Here is a 27,931-nt window from a genome sequence, read left to right as displayed (position 1 = left end):
AATAATGAGAAGGAAAAAAAAACAGAATCAGTATGTCAATTTTACATGTTTTTATTAAAGTTGCATAAAAGTGTAACAAAATTGGGCAAAAACAAGACCTGTTGTTGATATTGCTACATTTGTTTGTTGGTTTGATCTAATCATTGTCCAAAAAACACCACCTCTCCTGCAATCCACATGGTTTAGCTCTTGTATTTAGCCTCAATGATGATAATCAACCTATATATTTTTTTGCAATTTTCCCCAACAGTAAAAAAACAGACTTCTCAATAACAGTCTAAGAAGGTATAATCCAAACTTGGATTTAGAAATGAAAATCCACTCAGATTCAGCTATTGATTGAGTTGATGGTGAAATCCAACCAATCAAAATGTCTCCAAAAAACTGCAGACGGAGCTTGATTTGGAAATGCCACCATGAAAGCAAAAGCAATCACACCAGCGTGTTTCTGAATGGATTTTTGTTCAACTAAATGTTAATCCAAGGCCTGGCATCAAGAAGTGTCATGATCACAATAAAAACAGACCAGTATTCAATGTAAATGTAAAGAACATTGTTTTATCTAAACAAAATCACTGTATCAAGGCCTAAGTATTAAACACTCACTTCTAAAAACAGAAAAACAACAGAATCTCATTTTGTTTCTCAAAACAAAAAGAGAGAAAAAGATCGACAGAAGATCCGAGATTCTCCTTGTGCCGCAGTTCAGTAACACGTTTTTAGCAGGTTGTGTTACCTTTTAAAAATGAATGTCTCCCGTTTATTTGGTTTGTGTAACATAAATAATACCTAAGGCAACATCTGTATTTTTTTTTTCCAAAAAAAAAGGAAACTGGAGAAAGGATAGAAAGGGAGGATGGACAGAGGGATGAAAACGGATGGGAGGATGAGGAGGAGGAGAAGAGGGGATGCCAGGGAGAAATAACAGAGCAGCAAGATTAAAATGGGCCTGTGTGTGTGTGTGTGTTGGTGCAGAGAGAGAAAGAGACAGTGGAGGTCTGCTGCCACCGCAGGTGTCAGCAATTGGTCACAGGAACCACAGCAAATGCTACTGCTTCTCCTATTGGCCAACGGGCTTCGGCCTCTGATCTGATTGGCCCAGGATCGGAAACAGATGGCTTATTCTTGGAGATGATTGGCAGCTGCAGTAGAAGAAAAAAACGGATCTTGTGACAGCTGAGGACCTGTCTCTCTCTCTACACTTTGTGTGTGTGTGTGTGTGTGCACACATCTGTGTAAGAGGCAGCTGTGTTTGCTAATGTGTTTCCTCCGCCTCAAGGGTGGCCTGTGTGTGTGTGACTGAGAGAGAGAGACAAAAGAAAGAAAAAAAAGAGAGGAGTGAATGCATTTGGACAGCTTGGGTCTGAAACAGCGGCCTCCGTCCCTCCTACAGACTCTGCTGATGTGACAGGCAGAGGTCGCCACAAAGTCTCCACCTCAACACGGAGCTGAAAAGACATTTTCAGAGTTTCCATGTGCACGTGACCACTTCCAACCGCTGTCCAACAAGCACAGAACAATGTGGGGGACTAAATCATTTCTTAGAAAGAAGGGAGACAGTGAAATAGAGACAGAGAGTGTGGGGGGGTTGATAAAAAAAAAAAAAAAAAAGACAAGGCAGCTTTGTTCCAGGTCCCTCTGTCAGACTGTCAGTGTATGTGTGTGTGTAACAAAATGCATCCAGAAAACAAAACAAAAAAAGAAAACAGGAACCAGTCCTATGCTAAAAATCAAATTTGTCTTACAGAACAGCAGAATATACAGGCCAGAAAAAACACTCCTATTATGAATGTTGCTGTACATTATGTAGCAACATACACACGTAGCATTTAGCAACACACAGACGTTCATATGTATGTGCAGGCTGGACAGCAGTGGCTTCTAAACAGCCTCTCTTAGGACTGCACTACGCATTTGAGGAAAGAAAAAACATACCGTCTCTTATTTCTGCATGAATTGGAAATCTAGTCCAGCGCACCCAACTTAAAGGACACCTACGTCTACTCTACCCTCATAGGAAGATTCTTAGACTAAGAATTGGTCGGAGCGCACGACCACCACAGCCAACCAGTGACTCTCTTTTAGCTTCAACCGCTACTCCAAGGATCAAATTTGCCTCCTTGCTGTTCTAAAGATACACCGTACAATATTCTTTGTGGTCAGAGGTTCAGATTTTCCTCCCAAAATGACATAGTGCAGATTTTTTTCAACAGACACGCACAAAAAAATAAAACGACAGTCTTTAAATGCACCACTGTAGCAAATGCCTCTGATTAAGGGGAGGGGAAATTAGCTGTACTGACCCCAAAAAGTTCATTAATTAAAAAAGTAAAGTCAAGTGAATATCTCCGAGCCCTCAGACTGAACCAGGACACAGCATAAGAACAACGGTTGGTGGCTGGAGCATTTACAAGTTTAAAACCTTAGAAGTAACAAAATAAGAAATTTCATTGGTAGAGATATGAGCAGTGATGATTGGCCGCTTCCTCCCTCCTCCTCCTCCTCCGCCCTTCGCCCTTCCTCTCTTTTCTTGGCTGTTGCCGACTCTTGTCTCTTGTTCTTCTTCCCACTCTCGGCTGCTCCACTCCAAGTAATTATGGGATTCATCTCAGCTCAGTTCCCCTCCTCTTCCTCCTCAGACAGATGGAGAGCAGAGCAGGGGATGGTGGGAGGGCGGGAGGAGGAAGAGCTCAATGAGGGAGAGGAGTAAAACCAAATAAAAGGGTGATGGAAAGGCAGAGGAGAAAAATAAAAGGAGGAAGAAGAGTGCCTGGATAAAGACCAATGAATCGCTCTTTTCTATCTGGTAACTATGGATTCTTCACCTTTTCTTTTCTTTGATGATAGAGAGGAAGGAAAAGAGCGATTAATGGGACTGGATCCAGATGACAGGAGATGAAGAAGAGATGAAAAAGAAAGAGTAGAAGAACAGAGGGCCTGACAACAAGAGAAACACGGTTCAGTGACAGTATCATGAAAATCTTCAACGGAAGAAAACTGACGTCAAAAGAAAAAAGAAAACGGGGGAGCAAAAGGAAGACGAGAGGTGAGGGGGAGGATGTGGGGATGGAGGAGGAAGAGGAGAAGTAGGAGGAAGGACGCCATCATTTCTTCTGAGGCGTGGACAGCTTCTGCATCCCTCGAATCTTGTCGAGCAGCTCTGAGATGAAGTCCTCAGTGGGTTTAAAACAGTCAACCAGCAGCTCCTGTAAGACACACAGAGACGGTATGAAGTCACACGTTGTTTCTGCTCACGTCTCTCACACATCACATGTAGGTCGGTATCTGTGTCCCACCTTGACCCTGGCTGCCCGCTCAACGTCACTGGGCATGTCCAGCAGCTCGTCCACGTCTATCTCCAGCTCTGGGATGGCCTCCTCCTGTAACACACACACACACCACACAGACAAGAGGTGAGAGTGGAGCACGGTTTGGGGGAAAAGCCCATGGGTGCAGATCCCGGGGGGGGACGGGGGGGACATGTCCCTTATTTAAAACTGAACAAATGTATTTCCAGACTTCACATTCTTCACATTTTAGATTCACATCTGAAAATAAATGACTGAAATGGTGGAACAAATATATTTCTGACTCCACATTCAATCTCTGGTCTCCTCCACTACGATGCAAATGAATGGGTAGTTCCTTACACAGATGCTGATGACACCCACAGGCCCTCAAACTTAGGGCTTCATATTTTGATAGTTATCCATATCAATTAATCATGGTAAATGGTAAATGGTCTGTATTTATATAGCGCTTTACTATACCTGAACGATACCCAAAGCGCTTTACAGTACATCACATTCACCCATTCACACACACACTGACGGCGGAAGCTGCCATGCAAGGCGCGAACCACGACCCATCAGGAGCAAGGTGGGTAAGGTGTCTTGCCCAAGGACACTACGGCAGCAACCGGGACAGAGTGGGATTCGAACCGCCAACCCTCTGATCATTGGACGACTCGCTCTACCACCTAAGCCACTGCCCCCCCAATCATGCATAAAGTAGTCCCATACATGGGGAGAATAGGAAGATGGTGAGAAGAATTGGGGATCTGGGAGGCGAAAGATAACAACCTGAGTAGACATTACATGCCCAAGACCCAAAAAATGATGATTTACTAAACTAACAGTAAAGTAAGCAGTGATACGTGCTGTTGGCTGTTTAGGACAAATAAATGAAAGGTAAGCACAATAAATGATTCTCTGTGCAGTACTTTTTGAATGGCGAGCCTCTATGAAGTTGTGATTTATGGTGGCACGGTATGAGTTGCATATGGACAACAATCCTGACATCGGATCTGCACCCCTGGAAAAGCCGGTCGGTCAACACATTTCCTGAGTCACCCAGAGTGACCGGCTCAGTGTCAGAACTTCCTCTGCGGACACACGGAAAGAAATCCCTATCCCTATCCCTCTCTATTCTTAGTCCCTGTGTTTATGTTATGTGGTCGTCTGCAAATAGACCAGCTCCAGCATCCCTGTCTGTGTGGATGACGTGGTGCTACGCTGACTGATGAGCGTCCGTCTATGAACACTAGAGGGCGGCGTCCTTCCATGGCCACATGTTGGTCCATGACAAGAGAACAGAGAGGAGACAAAGGGAAAGAGGGAAGAAGGAGTACTGGTGAAAGGATGGAAAAGAGAAGACGTGTGTAATATTTATAGAGCTGATTAAATATGTAAATGTGAAGCTACAGCCAGCATGTAAACATTACATGTTTTTGTACAAGTGGATGTGGATTTTGTTCTTTTCAGACAGTTTCCACCTGTTTCCAGTAAACTCATGAATAAATGTGGCTTCATGTTAGAGTGATTCATCTTTAAACACACAGCAACAAATAGTACACATAGTTATTAGGAATTTGACTTGATTTCCTTCTCTATAAAACTATATTTAAATGTAAAAGTCTATTAGAAAAGAGCACAGACGCTTGGAGATGTAACACATAGATTGGGTAACATTTATCTGAGCTGTGTGGAAACTGCTGACTGTCACACTGCCGCCTCAAGTCAACGCACGCTGCAGTTAATCTGCTCCGCTCCACATTCGCCAGCCGCAGACACACTGCACGCAACCAAAACACACCCCTGCACTTTTAATAAGAGCAAAGCCATCAGAGCCTCATAAGGATAAACCCACTCCTGATGTATACACACATACACAGTATACACATCTGATGTCAAAAAGCTGTTTAATAGTCTCGCTCCTTCTCTCCATCTGTCTCACTCACACACACTGGCTCAGTGTGTGCTATCAAAGTGGTTCACCACTGGCGACAACAGCACACACACACACTCGTACAGACACACACTTCAGCAGCAGCTCAGTAGCTACCCTATATTCATGTCATTCTCTAGGAATCTCGCTCTCACTCTCGTCCTCCCCCTCGGTTAGAGTTGCCCACACCAGCTGTCTCTGCACCTGCCCAACTGCCCCCTACCCCATCATGCACGTACACACATGCACACACACTCATGTAGACTCACAGACAGAGACAGACAGGCACACCATGCTGTGTGTGCAGATTTGTGTGTCACTCAAACCAAATGTTTTGGGGGGTTTTTTGTAGAAAACTCAACATCACACACTTTTACACTGACATACACACATCTCTCTCTCCCACACACACACAGACAGACAGACACACACACATGGATTAAAGAATTATAAAATGATCATTAATAAGCCTGAGCTGGATGAGGAGTGTGTGTGAGTGTTGGTGTGAGTCTGTATGGAGAGGGCGGGGTGTAAGGATTTAATTCAGAGCAGGACAGCCTGTGTGTGTGAGATAGAGACTGGAGGTGACAGACAGACTTACTGTCAGCAGAGTCAGTCACACACACACACACACACACACACACACACACACAGAGAGAGTTGACATACAGACATACTGTAAGCAGTAACAGATGAGAGTGAGACTTTCATGGAGAATTTCAAAATTAAAGCTGCAACAGACACAAAGGTGAACACTGAACACACTGAGACACACACATGCTTACACTGCAGACATATTGAAACTGTCTCTCTCACACACACACACACACACACACGCACACGCACACTGAAGTCTGACACAAAGATGCAGCTGCACAACATGTGGGGTCTATGTGCAACTTCATGAAGGAAGAGAGAGAAAGAAAGAAACAGAGAAAGAAAGAAAGAAAGAAAGAAAGAAAGAAAGAAAGAAAGAAAGAAAGAAAGAAAGAAAGAATGAACGAAAGGAAGAAAGAGACAGAACAAACGAACAAACGAAAAAGAAAGACAGAACGAACTAATGAAAGAAAGAAAGAAAGAATGAAAGAACAAAGAAAACAGATGAATGAGAGTAAAAGACAAATAATCTTCAACCTGCTGTTCAGTGTGATGAGAACATGAGTGATAGTCATTTAATTGAGCTTCTAGAAAATGATCTCAGACGCAGCATGTTCAATCTGCAGGGGGGAAGGGAAACGCCAGGAGGAAGGAAGGTAAGAGGCTGAGGAGCAAATCGCAAAAGAGGGAAGCGGCTGAGTGGAGCGACCCGAGAGAGTGAGACAAGAGAGGGAGAGGTGCCGAAAAAAGGCCGGAAGACAGGCTTCAGAGAGGAGACACAAAGAAAGCAGGGAATCACGAGGGAGGATTTCCAAAACAATCCTGCAGACTGACTTAGTGAACTAGTCTGGAGTCTGGAGGGGGTTTTACTGTTGGCTGCAGATGTGATCTGGACTGAACGATGGCTACAAGGTATTGGCACACACTGCAGCCTTGTAAACAAAGCAGCTCAGTGTGGAACAACTGACAGGGATCTGGAGGTAAAGGCTTTGTTTGAGTGGAGACCTGCTTGGTAATGATCCAGTAAACATTTACATCTGTGCTGATGTGTTGGGTAAATTATATTACAGCAGATGCACCGTTTAGAATTAAAGAACAGTTAGTGTGTTAGCTGTTTGGCCGCAGTACAACTTCACAGCAGCTCCAGGCTCCCTGTCTTCACTCTGTTGGAGGGACGGACCACACTGCTCCTCACACATGTTCTTTAATTACAGGGGTCGGCATCATGAAGTCAGATTAGAGGGTTAACCTGCTAACTTTGGGTTTAACTCTATGTCACAAAACTTTTAATCATGGTAAATTGACATGGTAACCTAGGGTGCACTTCTTTGTATCAGCCTAGTGACCAATCAGCTCGCTGGAGAAGTGGAGTCAGAAGGACTGAGGTGACAGAGACAGATTAATACTCAATAGGACCGATTCAAAGAGTAGGTGTTTTTACTGCTGCCCAGATTGATATATTGATTATTGGTTAATAGATTAAACAAGATAATCGTTGCATAATAAATTAAAAACTATACCCACCCTGGGTTTTTACTGGCACAGAAACCACAGTGTTAATGAGCTTAGTAAATCAGAATGCTTCACTTCAGTCACAGGCCTTTCCAGGAAATCACTGCCTTCTCCAGGCCTTTGTGCACAGGGGGTACAGTGTGAGCTTCTTATCTTTGTTTTGGCTGCAGAAATAGCCTTAAAGGGATAGTTCACCAGAAATTGAAATTCACCCTCATGCTGATGAATACTCCCGAGTAGTTTTTTTATTCCTCAAAGTGCATCTGGAAACCCGGGAGGCCGGTTCGTAGTCCAACGAAATCCTTATATGAGAGTCAATAGCACCCGACACAAAAAGTCCATAGAATTACACAAAAACCTTGTAATATTCCTCCACACTGCTCGTCCGCAGCAATCCAAGTGTCCTGAAGGGATATAGTCCAGAGTTTACTCGAAACAACATAATTTAGGACATCAAAACGCGTGCATCGCGTGAACGCAAGAGCGCGCCCCAGGCCAATTCAATACAGGACTGTTTAGGCTGTAAAATTATGTTGTTTCGAGTAAACTCTGGACTATATCCCTTCAGGACACTTGGATTGCAGAGGACGAGCAGTATGCAGGAATATTACAAGGATTTTGTGTAATTCTGCTATTGACTCTCTAGAGGGATTTCGTTGGGCTACGAACCCCCTCCCGGGTCTCCAGATGCACTTTGAGGAATAAAAAACTACACTAGTCTGGAGTCAATAATGACTGAATTTCATTTTGTGGTGAACTATTCCTTTAAGTTCACTTGGAACCATTTCTATTCATAATAATTTTCTGTTTCTATCAACACTTATTACCCTTCATTGTAGGGTAATAATAGCCTAGTTGATTTTATTCTCAGTGTTTCAGCCTTTTATTCCATTTTAGATGTGACTGTTACAGGGAGGTCAAATGCATCATAAACAGCAGTCATGTCTGTTTGTGATATCAGGTATCTAGAAGAATATTATACTGAGAGAAAGCAGCTGAACCACAGAGACCTGAACCGGCTCTAATGCTACACTGTGACCTGTGCTGCTTATGTGTCTGTGGATTACTTGGCACGCTACAGTTTCATCTGCAATAGAATCACACAGCACAAGACCTGCAGCATCACCTGACAAACAAACAAACAAACAAACAGCTACTGTACACATAAGACTCCTTGTACTGAGCTCTTTAAATGTAATCACACTCCTCCTGACAGGCTTGCAAATATGATTCACACACCACCACTGTGAGAGCAACCGACAGACACACTGTCTGTCTGGAGGCTGCCTGCAGAATAGAGCAGAATGAGATGTGACAGTATGAGAGCGCATTTATCTTTGTGTGACTGTGTGTGTGTAGGTCATAGTATTCCTCTCACAGTGGGCTGTAGCGGCTGCAGGCTTGGACAGATCAAAAGCCAGATACAGCTCCCTCATCACTGGAAACAAACATAAGCTACACACAGACACACACACAAGTAGGTCAGTGCCCTGCATCACAACAAAACAAGCCATCATGACTACTGTGAATATGTGAGGAGAGGGAACTGATGAGACAGAGACGGTCGGAGAAGTAAAGTCAGGGGTTTCTAGGAAGTTTGGTGGAGATTTTAGTTATAAAAAGACTTAATCATGTGTCGGCAGATTTTATTTTAGCTGGACTGGACTTAAACTGACCTCAGGTCTGATTAAAACTTCCAGCAGTGTGACCGAGAGTTACAGATTTGTGTCCAATTCTAACAGCTCTGGGACGATCAATGCATATAGACACATGGATAATGAATTGACAATAACAAGATGGATAGAAGCCAACTCCTCCTCAGTGTGGGAGGCTTAATGTGTAAGTAGGTCACTGAGGCCACCTGTAAAGATCACACTGCATGGACTCTGGTGATAACACACTACAGTACATAACCCATTCCTGTGACAGGATCTGTGTAAACATGCGAGTGGAAACAATGAGCAACGGGCTCAGGTTTACCATGAAGCCGTAAATGGACACTTTTGCTTTCCTATCGCCTCCGTAACAAACAAGTATAAAAATAGTCGGGCTTCAGGATGGAGGATTGCCCGCTCTGCTGCAAAGACAAAGACAATGTTTTGTCTGTGTGGACTATAGGGGACAGAGAGACGGGGAGACAGGAGGGGGAAGAAGGAAGCTGCGGACGAGAGGGAAGCGATGGCTGGAGCAGGCAGGATGGAGGAAGGAGGAAGAAGAAGGAAAAGTGGGACACGTGGCGCCCAACAATGTCACCATTCACTCCAGTTTCCTTGTGTGTGTGTGTGTGTTTGTTGTGAGTCGTCTGGCCGAGTGATACTTTCTGCATCCATCAGAGGAGAACCAGACTCCTGTCTACTCTATTTACTCCTTTAAAGTGCCTCTCTTGTTAATTCTTTATTGCACAGTGGTACGCTACACACTGCTGCAACATCACTGTGACTTTCTAGCTGCTGAAGGACTAGTGAGGTCAGGTCAAGCAGGATAGAGTGTTTATATTGTGTTTATGTGTGTGTGCTCTATTAAAACTCTGATTGGCTCATCAATTGGATGAAGACTGACCCTCCCATGATCACAGACAAGACATGTCTACATGATGGAATATATGACTGCCCAATTACAGCTAAAAGTACCTGTTTTTATGAGAAGGTGGACCCCAGTTACTTGTACTATATTCATTTTTTTTTTATTATCTAAAATATCCCTTTTTTGGAGTACAGAACTAGATAAGACATGTGCTATACCCTTTACACTGCTATCTCTGTGTGACAGATGAGACCCAATCTCAAGATGATTTTTTTTGTATTCCTTTGTGATGTTAATTGCCTGTTAATGTGCATTTAAGGCAATAAAGTTAAAAAAAACTCTGATTGGCTTGATAGAGTGACACAGGTACAAAATATGTACCAGTAGTTCCAGAAGCACACACACCCAGCACACACACAGGTGGTGTGAGCACAGACATTATTGAGATTGTTTGTTTGCTTGTATGTGTTTTGCTTCTCACAGCTGAGAACATGATGTTCACACACCAGTCTGACAGCTCTGTGTCGACACCAGAGGAAGCAAGGTGCTGCTATCACACAGTCAAACTGAGACCGGGGACAGGGATCACTGGTGCAGCCCAGACAGAGGGAACAGAGCAACTCACTGAGGTGAGCCGAGCAGCAGATCAAGGTGAGGGCCAAAGTGAAAAAGAGAAGCGGCGGGTTCAGAGATGGAGGAAAAAGACAGGTGGCATGAAGCCAGTGAAGAGGCATAGTTGAAAGAACAGAACATTTTGATGAAATATTTGGATGTGGCCCAGGTCTGACAACTTCCAGGTTACAAAAATAAAAACGAGAAGCACAAAAGAAGAGAGCTACACCAATACAAAGTATGGTTAGTAACCATGTATAGAATACAGTTGTTTAAGGTTGTGTGTGGCGTTTTTAATCATAATTTAATTTTAGTATTTTCTTTTTATCAATTACTAGACATTTGAGGTGACCCCATTTGAATTTCAGGCGACCCCACATGGGGTCCCGACCCCAAGGTTGAAAAACACTGGTGTATGCTCTCTTAGTATGGTTGGCTTTTCTCTTTTTTTCTTTATTCAGCTTTGTTACCTGTGGGGTGCGTTATGGCCAAGCCCCTTTTGCAGGAGTTGGCTGGTGACCACACCCACTCTGGGTCACAGCAACTGATGGAAGCTTGTCATTGGTTGCACACCAAGACAAAAGAACTAGGTGTTTCTGAATTGTCTGTCTGATGAAAGCTTGATGCCGAAACGCGTGAGTTATTTTAAACATGTCATTGTGACAATGCCAGATTAATTAAAGGCATTTTATTTACTCAAGAGAGTGCCTTGGAGTTTTTCTTTGCTTTTTACATCTCCTGGATCCCTCTCCAAGGAGTGCCTGTAGTTTTGAGAAAGTCCATGAAGCGTGACAAAGTATGGTTAGGATCAGGATAGCATTGGATTAAAGATGAAACCTACAGCAGTATACTTGAATATGGATGCAGGAAGTTCACAAAAAGCCTGTGTAGGCATGTGTACCAAACACACACTGATTGATTGAGCAAAGGAGGATGGAGACGAGCCAACACCAAGCATGTGACTAGAACACAGACGCTGAGATGAAAGTACTTTGTGATTTACTTTACTTGTTGACTCCCTTCCCAGAACTCAAATTCACTTTGCTTAAATCATGACTTGGCAAAATCAGAGTTGAGGTTCACGCTGGCAGATCGATCCTGTCTATAGTTACGAGGCGTGCCAATATGGATCATAGATGGCTACGGTACAGGAGCCATTTCTCATGAAACTAACTAAAAAATACTTTGAACCGAAAGCCGAGCAGTTTTCCTGCAGAACCTTTCTGAAGTGGTAATTCATGACAGCCTTGTGACTGATCTGGTAATTGGGTCTTCTGTCATCTGATTAACACAAACAGAGGACGAGTCCAGCATGGAAATAGTGGAAAAATACTGGGCTTGAACCTGCTTCCTGCCATACCCCCCCCTCTCTGCCTCCCTCTCGCCGTCTCTTTATCTTCATGTCTCTGATGCCCCTCCTCTCTTGCTGCCACTATATGCTGCTCTTGTGTCTGCAACAGGGCAGTTGGACCACCTTGACATGACGAAAGAGATCATATAAGAGTGGGTGAGTCACAGAGGGGGTCAACAAGGGTGTAGGGATTAGGGCTGCATTGTGTCAGTCATCGCCTGCTGCTTTCAACCCCCCCCCCCTTATATCTCCCAGCCAGTCCCTCCGCCTGCAGCCGGGTGCTCATCAGGAATCTGCTGGTCTTACAACAACAAGCAGATTCCTCCTGCCAGCTTCCCTTTTTTTCAAAACGCCAACGTCTGGCTGACGAAAACATTCTGTAAATGTGTAACCCTGGAAAACGCAGCTTTAAAAAGAGCGTCTCTTCTTGTTCTGTTGAGGACTGAAGGGGTTAAAGCAGCAGCTCTTCCAGCTACTTCCTGTCTGGACACGTGACCTTGGGAGATAACGGGGGAGGGGAGGTTGAAGATATCTGTGGGAAGTGTGTGTGTGTATGTGTGTTATGTGGGAGAAACACCAAGGGGACAGAGTTGAAAGAGTGACATTAGAGTGAGTGTGTCTGTGAGAGTGTGTGTGTGTGTGTGTGTGTGTGTGTGTGTGTGTGTGTGTGTGTGTGTGTGTGTGTGTGTGTTTTTGTGTGCAATTAATCTAAGTGGTGACTGGCTGTAATGAATGTGTGGCCTCACATTCACCCATAAACCACAGGGATCCATAATCAATACAATACAATGTACTTAATCCAGTCTGGAGTATGCAGACATTAACGTTATGTGTGTGCCACTGTGTGTGTGTGTACGTGGTTGATCTTCATCTCTATTGCATGTCTAATCAGTTGGATGTACTTCCTCTCAGGAAGAATATGATGTCCTGTTTTGAATCATATGAAAAACAGAGAGAGAGAGAGAGAGAGAGAGAGAGAGAGGAGAGAGAGCACATTTTCTACTCTCTCTGAGATTATCTCTATTCTCTCTTCCCACTGATGTTGAAAATGTGAAGTTTCATCGCCAAAAAATAAACTCATTAATGCAGCTCCATGTGCCCCTCTAGGAAATAAGGACACACATAGCTTCTTAATGGAATCATTCTATTAAAAAACCCTCTTAAAACAACATGCACCCCTCATTTAGCACATCCTACCAGAGCCTCCATCTGTTTTGACTCTGCAGCCCTGTCAGCCTTCCTGCTATCTACCCACAGATAAAAATGCAAAGGGGCTCTGTCATGTAAAGTAAAAAGAAACAGAGCCTCCGGAGTCTGCTGCTAGTGATGTGGGCATACTGTTGTGTGCTTCGCCTCAGACTTATTGCAGGAGAAAGCCAAACCAAACCAGCTCCAAGTACACAGAATGTATCTTCATACGATGCCAGGAAAGATTCATCACTATAATTAGCATGCAGGCACAGTGGATTTGGTGGTTCCTGCACTGTAATTAGTTGACAATAGTATATATATGGAGTATAGCATTTGAAAGATGAATAGTCATATAGATTAAAGTTTTGGATTAACTTTTGGCTTCTCTTGCACTTTCTATGCCACAGTTATTGTGTTTAGTTCCCATTTACATGTGTATTTGTTTCTGTTGTCAGAGAATAGATGTATGAAACTGTGCCTGTGCCCATTAAGTCTACATGTGAACCAGCAGTCACTTCAAAGCTATTTCTAAATGGCTGCCCTCCTGCTTTTATAACAATAACATCTGACATGTTACCAGACACACTAGTGTGCTGTCATTTTAACTGTTTTTAGTTGTAAAATGATTATTCATTGAGAAAGTTAGAGGCTCAACCATTTTGACTTCTTCTATAGAAAGTCACTCAGGTTTGCCAAAGAAGTCAGAGATTAGATTTGATGATAGGTGTTGGTGATGTTGCTATAAGAGTCTGAAAATTCAGGAGGAACTTCATCACTCTGTCAGTCAGTGACATTCACATGTATAGAGTAGAGATGCACCGATCCAGTTTTTTCCGATCCAATCCGATACCGATACCTGGGCTGAGCGTATCGGCCCATACCCGATACGATCTGATACTACTGTTGAATGAATGAACCGTACACCTTGCCATGTGAGTGAAGGCATCAGGCTTGACATAAACATTTAGCCTTGTTAGCCAAAAAGGTAACAAATTAACACAGATATAAATGTACTTAATATTATTTATTAACAAATAACAAATTGTACATTAGCAGCAAAAATAAATAGACTGCTGTAACTGTATTGCTGAGTATGATATTAGTAAAAAATAAATGACTTAATCGGAATGCTGGATCGGCCTCATTCATCCGATATCCGATCCAGCTAATTAGTCAATATTGGAGTCGATATCCGATCCGGGTATCGGATCAGCATCTGCAGACTTTTGGTAGATATTTAACTATCACCACGATTCAAGACAGGTTGTAACAGGAATGTAGTTTCCTGTAAAAACTAATCATTTAATGCTCACTGCCTCTCGAACTGCAGCCGGAGCACACAAACACACCCACACATTCATGCACACACTTGCAGTTCAAATGTAGACTGTCAACCAACCTTGACCCCCCAAAAAACTGCCCACAGTCATATCTGCTCGCTCCACAGTTGAATGGTTCAAACATGGGCTTGTTTGGGCTGACTGAACGCATCAGTGCTTTCTGTGTGTGGACTGGACATGTCTGTGCTGCAGCCTCTCTGGGGGAGTCACTCTGCCGGGGTCCCTGGGGGTCACAACCAGCCCCGGGTGGACTTGTACTGGCAACAGCCTGATGCTGCCAGGGCTGGAGCTCTGCCGCTGCATCACACTCACTAACTACTACATAACATGATGGCAACAGTTTGGAGTGGCTGCAGATGCCTGGATTCACTCTGCAGCCGCTCCTGTCAACTGTCAGTCAACTTTCACCGCAAAGACCTGAAATATACTGATAGAAACCAGTGCCCATTTGCTTTGTATATATGGTTGAATACTTAAAGGAGACATATTATGTAAACATCACTTTTTGAAGGCTCTTTAACACATATTTGAGTGTTTGTCTTGGCTTCTGGCCCCCAAAATGTGAGAATTGACAAAAAAAATCTGTAATTTTCAGGCTCCTGAGGTTGAAATCCATGTGGTTTTATGAGCTGCTCCCTCAGTTGTCATTTAACGATGTCATTAGTTTTCAAATTTGCATAATACCACCCCTACCTGTGAGTACTGGTACAGGTCAGGGGGGCGGGGCAAGCAGTGGCTCATTTGCATGCAGGCACCGAAAACCAGCCGTTCTGAACAGGGCTGTTTTAAGAGTATGAAAAGAGCTATGATGTTTGATACTTGGGGTACTTTGACCGAAGCATGTCAGAGACATGTCCTTTAAGACACCTGGGAACTATTTTAATTTGAGGAAAAGGGGCATAATATGTCTCCTTTAACACTAAGTGTGAGACAGACCGAAACACTCTTGAGAACTGACTCAAGAACTAAATGGTTAGGGCTGAAATAGCCACCGGTGCCAGGCAGGCATAAAGAAAAAAAAGTGCAAAGAAATCCCAGTATCACCAGTTTGATTGACAGGTGATCTGAGGGGAGTATGGTACAGAAACGGCACAGAAACAAGCAGTTGGCAGAGACGCCCCCCCAGATCTGGAGGCCCATTTGAGTAAAGTGTGTAAAAGTAGTGGTGGAACTTTGGTGCATTTATGTCAGCACAATAAATACCAACAAGCGTTTATCAGTCAGCCACAAGGGGAACTTCAGGGGTGACACAGAGTGTGGCTGCACAGCGCGGCCTTCGGTTGCTTTAATCTTTACTTTCAATTTCCATGCTGCTGTTAATGATCTGCATAAAGGTTCTTGGCTGGAAACACTGCTTCTCTCTCTCACACACACTATCCATCTCTCTCCTCAGCCCACTCCAATTACAAAATCCCTCATCTGAAATATGTGATCCCGACAGCATCTCAAGTGCCCACTTTCACCCTCCACCTCCACTCTCCATCCTCTCCAGTCCGTCATTCCTGCAGCACCAAACAGAGGGCAGGAGATCTGAATGCTCCACAAATTCATACGCACACTGATATCGATATGTGTGTGTGTGTGTGTGTGTGTGTGTGTGTGTGTGTGTGTGTGTGTGTGTGTGTGTGTGTGTGTGTGTGTGTGTGTGTGTGTGTGTATGTGAGGGCTCTTCATGTGCAAGTGTCTTGGGTATGTTAGGAAAAAGTAGCCTTGAGTGTTTGAACATTGATTGATTCTTCCCTCTTATCCTTCAGTCAATTACTTATTATCATGGGATCAAACAAGTAACCATATAAACACACATACAGACAGGGAGGAAGACCACACACACACACAAACACACACACTCTCTGTGGGCCAGAGTAGTCATTACCACTACAAGAGATTACGTGCAGATTAAAATAAGAATGCATACAAACAGGGATTATAGCAGATTATCATTATGTCACTCTTGGCAAGAGCTACTAACACAACCGACGGCCTCCACGTCCAATTGTTCACTTGCCATGTCCTTCACTCAATGACTTATTCTTTTGTTGTGGCAGTTTCGGGCACGAGTGGAGTTTGGCAGCCCAACACGGTCCCAGCTTCCATTTCAAACATTTTTTCCATGGGTTTTCATCCATGTTCTTTTGTGCAGCCTTTTTAACTCATGAGCCATGACGGAGATCAAATCTGAGGGGATTCAAAAGGGGATTAGAGATTATTATAATTCGTTCATGCTTATCAATCGTCAACACGACCTCTGACTTTTTCAACACTGGCAACACACTGGATGATCTAAAAAGGTTAATACTTTGCTTTGGTTCATTTCCAAATTCAGTCAGTCAATCAGCTCCAGGATAAAACTAGACTAAGTGCTTCATCGTTGAAAACCTCCAGAGACGACCAGTCGCACTTGTTGAGACTCATAACACCTGCAGAGAAGACTTGGGAGGATAACTGAGCATTGAGAGCCGCCATTGTGTAGGCTATATGTTATGACCAAAATGTGTAACAGTGTCCTTGACCTTTGACCTTTAATCATCCATCTAATTTATAAAAGCGCACACACACGCACATTCACACCTACAAGCAATTTAGAGTCTCCAACCTGAACCTACAGTGCCTGTCTGTGGACTATGGGAGGAAGCTGCAGAGAATCCACACAGCCACAGAGAGAACATGTAATCTCCACCCAGAAAGACCCCAAGCCCAGGAAATGGACCCAGAACCTCCACGCTGAGAGGCAACAGCGCTGACCACAGCTCCACCGTGCCGTCCTGACCTCTCACCAACAAAATCTAATCAGTTCACCCTCGAGTACAAGTGAATGTCTGTGCCAAATCTGAAGAAGTTTCCTTTCAGACGTCCCTGAGATACGGTGTTCAAGGTGAAGAGCTCTCCTCACAGCTGCTGTCTAATGATTAAATATGAAACTTAAAGAATGAATTAGTAACAGAGAAAACCACTGTCCGCTCAGTGACCTATTTTACTTGTTTAATCTTTATTTAGCCTGGGCCGTGGTTTTGCTTACCAAGTAAAACAGACCCTGCGTCTGTCCCTACAGAATCATCCTCTCTGTTTTCTGCCTGGCTATTCTTTTCCTCTCTGAGGTCTGTACAGAAGCAGGATCAAACTGTTTTAAATGCATTTTTAATGGTGCTTTCAGACCGATGCTAAGTAGATTAAAGTGAACATAAAACACACACCCCCTGTAGGCTTGGGGGGTGTCCAGAGAGGAAGTTTCTACGGACAATTGAATATCTATCTTTAATACTTCTCTGCCATGATAACAGTTTAAAGTTACAGCAGCTTCTCCTTTTTGACTCAAGTCAAGTCATTACATGTTTTCATTCTCCTGCTGATTAGATAAGCTAACACTTGTTGTTGATAAGTTCAACCAAAACTCTTAAATTTCAACATCCTTCCTGAAAATGTGTGTGAGCGAGACTGACTCTCTTCCTGATGAATCATTAACATGGAATCATCTCTGTCACTCAGACACGTTGACCAAATATGGTCGTAAATGCGACACAGCACATGTGGTTCATCAAAGGAAACAGTGGCACCGTGATGCACCGCTGAGTGTACATAAGAAAAATCTGACAGAAGTCGCTGGTAACATTACTCGTCTGTCATCCATCTTTATTGCCGGTCTGTTTGTCTATCTGCAGACCAGCTGTCTGTCCATCTGTCCTCATGTCTTTCATTCACCCGTATCTTCACACGGCCATTTTAACCACAGCGCAAGAATCCAGTCAGATGACGTCCGGGCCTCCGCGATACCATGAAAGCTTACAGTAAGTCGGGTTTCACGCTGCGCTGACATCATGGAGGATATATGGAGCCAACATGGCACCGCTGCTCCGACTTGGCAACCTCCTGGTCGGTGGCTGTGTGGCTGCCTGACAGGGACAATGAGGTCGGGGAGTCACGGGCAGAGCAGTCTGTTCCTGCAAAACCACCTGACTGTACTTCCATTGCTACCTGCTGAAAGCTCCGGCTATCTGATATTAAAAAGTCTGACATCATCCATCAACACGTCCATATATTCAGTATTAACAGGGGAAGTGGCTGTGCTCTGCTTCTGTACAGTCTGTGATTATTGGAGTATGATGATAAACGCATTAAAACACAGAGGTGGGGATGGGGAATACAGCCACAAACTGACATACGCTTCCCTGCAATTAACAAACAGCTCAACTGCCGTCTGCTCTTAATGCAACCTCCTGGGACTTAAATACACTCCTGAGTGGATCTGTGTTACCTCACTCAACCTGCAACCACTTGGCATCGCTCACACGCAGACCTCGCGGTGGTAATGACTCCATAGCCAAGATTCACGCCAGCTGCTGCCGACGGTAGTCGACTCGCAACTATTAAACATTAGGACAGTTTGTTTCATCATTTCAATATGGTTTCAACAGGGAGGCTGGGAAACAGGCCTCATATTCATCCCATTTAAAAGCTGCTGCTACAGCAACAACCCCCCGGAGCCATATCTAGTAATAAGACTGGCCTGTCTACCAGACTGCATCACCATTAGACCCATGCTCCATCTAAAAAGCCTCCTCAGGGCAGTGTGCTGGAGCCTCGACAAAACAGAAGCATGTGTGCAGTCTTAAAATACATTAATTATAAAATAAGACAATAAAGTATTGAAGATCATTCACAATAATTAGCAGAAAACTAGGGGGGGGGGTGCTTTATTGCATCACTGCCATTATGTTTATGGAAGCGAACATAGAGGATTAACAGCCTCAGTCTGTTCATGGTCCACACAATATAAAACTCTGTTCTGCAGGAGGGTGTAAATAAATAGCAGACAATCATCTCTGTTAATGCTCTCATCCCATTTAAACAAGTTACCGCCTGCTGCTGGTAGATCTGCTGGAAAACACAACAGTTTCGCAAGCGAGAGGACGGCCGCAGACATCACCCCGCTTGACTTGTGATCTTCAAGGTAAATGGTTTTGTTAAAGCCCTTTTGTTATTTAAACCACTTGACTTGGCTGACAACTCACAATGTGTGTGACAGGAGACGGAATGACAAGATCATCGGGCTCAGCCAGCGCTGTAATGCAACACTCAAAGGTTCAAAGTGAGGTAATCAGTTTGTACTGTACAGTTTATGCTGGCTGACACATGAAAGCACATAATGCCTCTGAGAGATAAAGACACCAAGAAGGAGAAGAATGCAAAAAAAAACCCACACATGTACACACATGCTATCTATTAGAATTGGCATCAACTAAATGTCAGTAGTAGTGTTGACTATTTCAGTAAAGGCATCACATACTCACTGAAGAAAATGACCCACATGGGATAATTATGGATTTTAGATGATATCGTACTGTTCAAATAGATAAATTAGCCAAACGACCTCCAGTCCTCCTCCACAGATGTGCTGTGTTACTTTCCTTTATCTCTGATTTACCAAAGCTTCATCTCCAACCATGTCTAACAACAGTTCCTTCCCTTTTTTAAACTGGATCCCATGTGTTCTTTGTTTTGTTTTACTGTACTTGTGTGTGTGTTCATTGTTAAGTCAACATTCTGTCCCTTTTAACGTAAATCCATGCATTGGTCTTCTATGGTTCTTCTTTTTTACTATTTTTTTTACTATTACAATAATCTGCCATAGCCATTAATATGCATTCTCCCTAATCTAAATAAATAAATACAATTTTTAAAAAAGAACAAAAGTCACCAGTGCTTAAAGGGATAGTTCAACATTTTGGCAAATTGGTCCATTGCCATAATCCCTATAGTCATAACAGTAGGTTCGTTACCTTTAATTGTCAGTGCAAGCTATTTTTAGAATGGCGACTCGCAGTCGTGAGCTGCTCAGAGCTACACTACGGAGGCTTGTGGGATTTCTTGGTTGCCCTCATCAAACTCATCAAATACACAATCCAACAACTCCAAAAGGCAGTCGTGCACAAGTTGTGACCTGCACATTCACCACGCTATGAGATAATAATGGAACGTTACGAGACGGAGTTGTTTTCGGGGTAAATACAGAGACTGCTTGCTGAAAAACTGTCTCTGAAGGAAACGCGGATCAGCGGCTTTGCATGAATTTACCTCTAAAACAACTCTGTCTCATAACGTTCCATTATTATCTCATAGCGTGGTGAATGTGCAGGTCACAACTTGTCCACCAGAGCGTTTTGGAGTTGTTGGATTGTGTATTTGATGAGTTTGATGAGGGAAACCAAGAAATCAGCAGCTCGCAGCTGCGCACTGCCGTTCAAAAATAGCTTGCACCGACAATTAAAGGTAATGAACCTACTGCTATGACTATAGGGATTATGGCAATGGGCCAATTTGCCAAAATTTTGAACTATACCTTTAAAGACTTGAATGAAGTAACAAATATTTTTGGACGAATGATGTACCAAGTTTAAAAATCAATAAAGATATTAAAAAAAGGCACTAGTGCAGTTTTACATGTACAAATCCACTTGGTCATGTGAGTGTGTGTTTGTGTGAACCAACAGGTGTGCATAAATCCTGCTTATGAGGGGAAAGTGGTGTGATAATATTGTTCATTTTTTCAATGCGCTGTATGTGTTTCTCATTCCTTCTTTCTTGCAACCGTCCTGTGACAACATCCATAAACATTCCTTTGAGTGACTCACATCCCCCCTCTCTCTCTCTCTTTCTCCCTCTACATCCCTCTCTTTCTTAATCCATGCCTTCTCCCACTTGGCGTTCTTCACTTCCTTCCGATCTTGCTCACACACACTGAGTGAAAAAAAAAAAAACACATGCTCAGTCTCCCTCACCCCGGCCGTTCTCCTCCCTAACTTGGCTGATTGACTCCCTCACTGTCTTAAACACACATGATCACATGGTCAGTCAGTGGGTCAGACTACAGTACACGCTGACTCACCCTCAATCACACAGGAGAACAACTGTGTGTTCATCTGGGAGCACATGTAAGCTTTTAACACGGTGTGTATGTGTGTGTGGTGTGTGGGGTGTTTACAAAGACACACTGGGGTCTTTGACTGGAGCTGTGTAACAACCACTCTTTGTAGTCCCCCTCTTACTCATCCTGAGTGAAACAGGGTAATACTGATTGGTATTCAGACCTTTAAGAGTAAGGTTTAAGCAAACGTTGCACTCCCCATGAGTGTGTTTTCCTGCAGTTGTGTGTGTCCTATCGCAGCGTGAAGGAGGAGTAAAGGAGGCCAACTTAATCCATCAGCAGCAAAGCTATGAAATTACAGCTGTTCTCACAGTGAGGCTTCCCCTAACCCACTTCTGTCTGAGGACACACAACACTTCTTTAACTGTGCGTGTCGTTGAGCACAACAAACTCAAAGTGAAAATGACACGACACATATCAGTTATAAACAAAGTTCCTCAAAGGACTGAAGAGCACTACACTATTCATTAGGATGTGTTTGTGTTTGTGCTAAACATGGTATCATCATCAACATGGCTGATCTGGTGGAAACTTATTTTAAAGGTACATTGTGTAGGAATTACTCCCATCTAACGTTGTGGTTGTATATCGCAACCAACTCAATCTATTTTTCATGCTGCATTCACGTGAAATTGGGCAGACGGCAGACGGACGACAGCTGCTGCACGTAACGGCATAAACAAGCCTCTATGTAAACAAGTGGTCCGTCAGCACGAGGCAAAACAATACACGTGACAATATGTTGTCATGGCAATGTCGTATTGTTTACATGACCCACGTTTTACCGGCTTTCTCTCAACTTCTGTGACTAAAATGACATCTGGTTTGTTACCGACGGCCGTCTGTCCGACTGCAGGTGAATGCAGCATCAGTGTAACGCTCCATTCCTCCTCACTGCGTTACCGCGGTGACTTTTCACAGACGCCACCTCGACCTGAGCTGACAGCTCCGGTGTCTCCGCTGAGTTTCCGTGGTTTCCTACCGTCACGCTGCCACTGAACGTAAAAACATGGCGACACCACATGGCAGCCAGCACCGAGCTTACCGTCTCCATGGAGATATGAATGATATGAACGGCTCATTCAGAGCTGAAAGGAACACTTCACTTTGTTGATGGGGGGGATTACTGATTAATGAAAAACAGACTTTTGAATGAAATAATAGATTTTCGTGAATAGATAACAGGAGAAGTTACACAATGTCCCTTTAATGAGTGGAAATTCATTCTATAAAGTGTTGGTTATATGTTTGTAGCATGCATGTTATATACGTATATGTTATATTATGGGACCTACTGTGTTCTAATGTTGTCACTCTCGGTGTAAAGGAGATGTTATTTGAACTGTGTGAATGTGTTGCACTTCAACTTCAGTGTCATTTCCTCTCTCACTCTAGAAGTTCTTGTTGCATTTGTTTACTTTGTGTGTTTTAGCTCTGTAGTCATGTTCAGCTGTTTAGATACTTCAAACACAAACAGAGTGAACATTTTAGCATTTTGACATTTTGGAGCTAAAGTTTCATTATTCATGCATTTGTTAACTTGATTACAGGAGATTTCTTTGTTCACAGTGCAACGCAACACAGTGTTGTACCCACTCTACTTGCACATATTTTAGACACAGTCAGCATTTACCCAGATGGATGTTGGGATATTGTGGAAATACCATTAGATAGCACCATTTAAATCCAATCCATTATTTGGTAGTAAACACAGTGACTAAGGGGTTAACAGGCCAACACTCAGTGTTTTGTTTAGTTCCTTGACTAAACTAAAGACAAACACTCTTGAGGAGGATATATGTGCTCTGTTGGCCCGCCTGGCTTGTGATGCATGTGGGGAATCCCCGACCGATGGTTTGTTTATGGTACAACTATAAAGACGGGATTGAAAAACTCCTTCAACAAGTCAGTGCTGCAGATAGAGGAGGAAACCTTAGTGCCTGTCATTGTATTGTGTCCCTGTGTAGCAGGGGACACATGCTACAAAAACACTCTCCCTCTCTGACATCCCTGCCTACTCCTACCTACATTTTCCCTCTTCTCTTGCCATCCCCTTGAGTTTTTTTCTTCTTCATTTTCTCTTCCCCCGTTCGTTGCATTCCTGCTCACCAATCCTGCCTCTGTTCTCACTCATATCCCCATCTGTGTGTGTGTGTGTGTGTGTGTGTGTGTATGTGTGCGAGTCTGTGTGGCCACGTAGGATCCTGGAGTTTAGAGTTTGGGAATCGGTCCGCCCACTCGCTCCCAGCGTTAACTATGTAGCTACTGGTTAGCTCCAGTGCATTGTGAGTGGAAAAAACACAGCAAACTGGGAGAAACTGAATCTCTTGACAGACAAATAAACTTTTAACAGCCCCCGTTACCATGGAAATTGCACCAAGACTGGAGTGAAATTCAATCATTTTACTAGAGGCACAGTTGTGGATTCGATGAGTGAAACCCCCACTTTGCTTTTCCCTGGAGTGAGCTCAGACTCACTTAGCACCTTATATACAAAGGCAGTAATAGAGTGGGGGGCTCTACAACAACAGAGAAAGTGTGTACAACTAAAATAAACATCCACCCTTAAAGAAACAGTCCCTCAATTCGGAATGTGCAACATAAGGCTCCCAAATCCTCACATTTCCTGCCACTTTAGTGTTTTGAATTAACCATGTTGGTTTAAACCTAAACTGTGACACAAGTGAGAATTGTGGGATTTGGAGGCTTTATAGAAACAGAAGTATCAGATGAACTCAGGTATCCCATCATAAGATGTGGTTTGACAGTATTAACTATGCAAAAACAGAGATTGTTCCAAACCACCTGATCAGTCAGTGTTAGACGGTTTGGGTTAGCCTGCCATACCAACAGAGCCACAGGCTAAATAATTCAACCATTTTTCCATTACCTTTAGCTAATTAATAGAACTGATTATTCATTACTTTTAGCTAGCCTATCTATTTCAACCATTCAGTCAATGCTTGTAGCCAACTCCTAAGACTTTTCCTGTTCTCTCAAAAGCAAAGTAAGGTAGTTAAGGTATTACTGTTGAGTCAGTAGGCCTATATTTAAGTTATATCAATCTTTTGAATCAGATTAATGTTAAATATTTTTGTCCAAATTTATAGGACCTATTCCAGATTTATCTCCAAACTGCAGCAGAAGTGCCCTTGGGATACAAATACAACGGTAGGGCACCTCACAAAAACCAGGAAGTGTTCCTTTAACAAAGCAAATGCCACATTAACATCAAGTGCGGGCCTGCACTAAGTCTCTGCTAATATAATGAGTGAATAGCTCTAATTATAATCCACAGTCAAATACAGGGGCTTTTTGAAAATGATGCAATTTCACTGAGCTTTCTTTCATGAAACAGGACACAAGCCCTTTTTCCACTGCATGGTTAACCAACATAAACATTTCACAAGCCTTGTTGCCATGGAATCGAATGAAGGCTCGGCTCCTCACTATTAACCATAGCAACTCTGACTGATAGGCTGACTAAGTGGCTGGATGAATATCTGACAGGCTGCCTGGCAGAAATGGGCGGCTGACTGCTTGTAGGGTGTTTTAAGGGATTATATGAATGAGAAAATAGCTCATTATGAATTCCCCCGTTGAACAAACTGCATGTGGTTTTTATTAATAGTCGATATGTGCATCCATGAAAGCAGAAGGAAATGACAAATGAAAATATGAATTATGGTGAGTCAGAAAAAGGACGGACATGGTAAGAAAAAGGAGAAAGAAAAAGCAAGCAAGGTTAAAGACGAAAAAAAAAAGAGCAGAGCCTGAACCACGTGCTCCTCGTCTTTGTCAGTGAGCAGGGTTCTCCCGGTTCCCGCTCTGCTCCCTGACCGGCTAAAGCTGCCTCTCCAGTTACACTGTTTAGTAGCACGTGCTCTACATTTCCCTGTCTAAATGATCCCAATGTGTCTCCATCAGTGAACCCACTGTAAATTAATCTCTTTGTTGTCTAACAGCCGAGACAGGGATGGGTCCGGACAATGAAAAGGAGGATCGACCGTGGACGAACGCCAAAAATGGGCATTGTCATTAGAGATGAGTGAGGAATCTATGTCCAAAAGTGTGAACTAAATCATGAATATCTCATTCGCACATCTACACCCTGAAGTATCCATTATCTGACTATAAGATATCAGTGCAACTCTCAGGTCTCACTATCTAGAAACAACAGATTCTGTCACCGTGTGTCCTTACGCAGGTTTCTGACCCTGTATGTGCATTTAGAAAGAAAAAAATATCTGCACAGATTGTTTCCTATTGATCACTGGGATCAATAAGATTATTAATAAGATCTGAAAAGATTAGTATCTCCAAACCACTCTAATTGTCTACTGTTGAATCATAAAAGGTCAAACTGGAGAGCAGGACTGCAAAGATTTTCCCCTGGACACATTTACTCATACTTTTTTTTGACCACACACAGCTTTGATGCATGGCGTATTAATCCATTATTGGCCGACGATCAAAGCACACTGATTTCTAAAATCCTCTGCAGGCCATTTAATCACCTCTGCTGGCACCTGAGTCTCTGTTGTGTCCCTGCTAATTTATTATCAACATCTCTCAGGGTATCCCACTGACTGCAATAAAAACCTCTATGAAACTAGGATCCAAAGATAAAAGAGACACATGTGAGACACACTGTAATCTGGTTTTCTTACACCACATGATTAGACCAGTATCAGTTTTTAGCTTTTCATCAGAGTCACGCTTTTTGTTAACTGTGGCTTGGGAAATTATGTAGTCACACTTGAGTTAAGAGTTTATCAGTAGTTTGGATTTTACATTTTCAGGTGCAAAAGTGTAGACAAATAGAACTGCATTACTTTTTTACCCTGTGGCTACAAAAAAGCAACTTAAAGTCAGTAAAAACCTGATGTCAGTATGAGTAATTGTCCATCCCCTACACTTTCTGTCTTCTCTCTCCATTGGCCTACTAGGAATTCTCCAAACCTGTTAAGACGTACGTTGTATTCCTCACGCTAGGAATAGAATGTGGGTCAATGCCAGCTCAGTAGAGTCCACATGAGCTTACCAGCCACTGACGCTATAGCAGCTACACCACAGCTGCCGCCAGGCTGCATTATAGCTGCACGGCTCCCTGTGTGTCACCGTGATAGCTACCACACCTGATGGGCATCGCTGCAGCCACGGGGCGCTCTGCTGCCAAGATGTATGACTGGACCCCCCACCCAGATGCATTAGCGTCACCTCATTGGCCCCCACCATCCCTGTCTGATGAGAAGGACTCACTCCCCCTCACTCAGCTTTTTCTTTACTCAAAAGTTTGCAAGTAGGAGACAGAGAGGAGATGTGAAAGGGTGTGTGAGATAAGGTCCAAATAAGACTTTTCCTTTAACATTAAATTATTAATATTACAAAGTGATGCTGTTCACTTATTCTTCCTCTGAAACAGCAGCTAAACATTTTTTTATGACTTGTGTATGACATAAGTGATCATTTCCAGTCAGCCATTAATAATGGATTAGATTAATTCACAGGTGTGCTTTAAAACTGCTTCAGCCAATCAGAGCAGAGAACAGAGGCTGTCCATTTCATGATTAGGCTATAAAGCTGCATTATGCTACATTTAGCCTACCTGTGGGTGGATGGGGCTTTAATCTGACTGATGTAAACGTCTGACACCATTTCACCACTTCTCGTCCTGTTCACCTTGTTTCCTTGTTCCCTGCAGCTCATCTAGTTGCATGTGGCCCTGATAACTGTGGCTGTAGAAGAGGCGAAGCTAGGCCAACAGCACCGACAAAGGGCCCATTAATGTTTCTTTGTCAACAGTTTGGTTTAGGGACTAGACACAAAGACGACCCCCCCCCCCCCAAACAGCTGATCAACTCACTCATTAGGCTACACGCCGTAGAGCCCTATTACTTAGCACAGCCGCCTAATCGATAGGTTCGATCGGCTTCGAGGCCGGTTATTGTTAGTGGGGTCTATAGCTACCTCACAGTCGTAGAGGTCCGTTAGCTGATCGATAATCCACTCCTCCAGGTTCAGTCTCTTCCTCAGCTCCTTGCGGTCGTATTTGACGGTGACTCGTCCCTGCTTCCGAACGGGAGTCTCCGGCTCCTCCGTGGTGCCGGCCGGCGTCTGGAAATATACCCGGGGTTGAGGGCTCGTCTCCGGGCTTGTTACAGCAGCCATGGTCGCTCTGGTTTGTGTGTGATTGAGGTGGTGGGGGGAAAACCCCGGAGGTGTGGAAGTGTGAAAGGGGGGCGACGGAAAAAAAGGCGAGAGGAGCTCTGTGGTCGCTTTTTCCGCACTGAAAAGCCCGACTGATGGATGTGAGAGTTGAAATCCCCCGAAGACACACAGCGTCGGACCTGATGCTTTTTGTTGTCCAACAAAAAAAAAAACACAAAAAATCGCTCAAAGGGACATTGGCAGTGGTCGGCCGCTTCCACTGCACACAAAAAAGGGGACGACGGCTAACGGCGGAACGTAAAGAGTAACCGGCTTTGTGCTATTTACAGCATGCAAACTCTGCTTATATAAAAAGCGAAGACAGCAGCAGCGGAGCCCGGCCTCAACTCCTCATTCAGTACAAAGAGAAATCACACGGCTCTCTCTCTGTCTCTCTGTCCCCACGAGAGGTGCGCGCGTGCTCTCTCACTGGGCTCGAGCGCATCCGAC

At 43.6% G+C, this 27,931-nt stretch overlaps 1 protein-coding gene across 1 annotated transcript; it reads right to left on the bottom strand.

Annotated features, from left to right (window-relative positions):
• Positions 1-35: 35 nt before the first annotated feature.
• Positions 36-27,854, bottom strand: ppp1r14bb (protein phosphatase 1, regulatory (inhibitor) subunit 14Bb). The gene is made up of 3 exons (XM_085806409.1): positions 27,242-27,854; positions 3,297-3,380; positions 36-3,206 (listed from the first exon to the last, which is right to left on the bottom strand). Exons 1-3 carry the CDS (start codon positions 27,440-27,442, stop codon positions 3,105-3,107), a joined length of 387 nt encoding a protein of 128 aa, XP_085662535.1. The 5' UTR covers positions 27,443-27,854; the 3' UTR covers positions 36-3,104.
• Between the last annotated feature and the right edge of the window lie 77 nt (positions 27,855-27,931).

The sequence above is a fragment of the Trachurus japonicus genome, chromosome 18, assembly GCF_045865225.1.
Source record: "Trachurus japonicus isolate A0001 chromosome 18, Traja_1.0".
NCBI classification, from domain to species: Eukaryota; Metazoa; Chordata; class Actinopteri; order Carangiformes; family Carangidae; genus Trachurus; species Trachurus japonicus.
The sequence above is the reverse complement of the archived record's forward strand: the minus strand, read 5'-3'. Positions and strand labels throughout refer to the sequence as shown.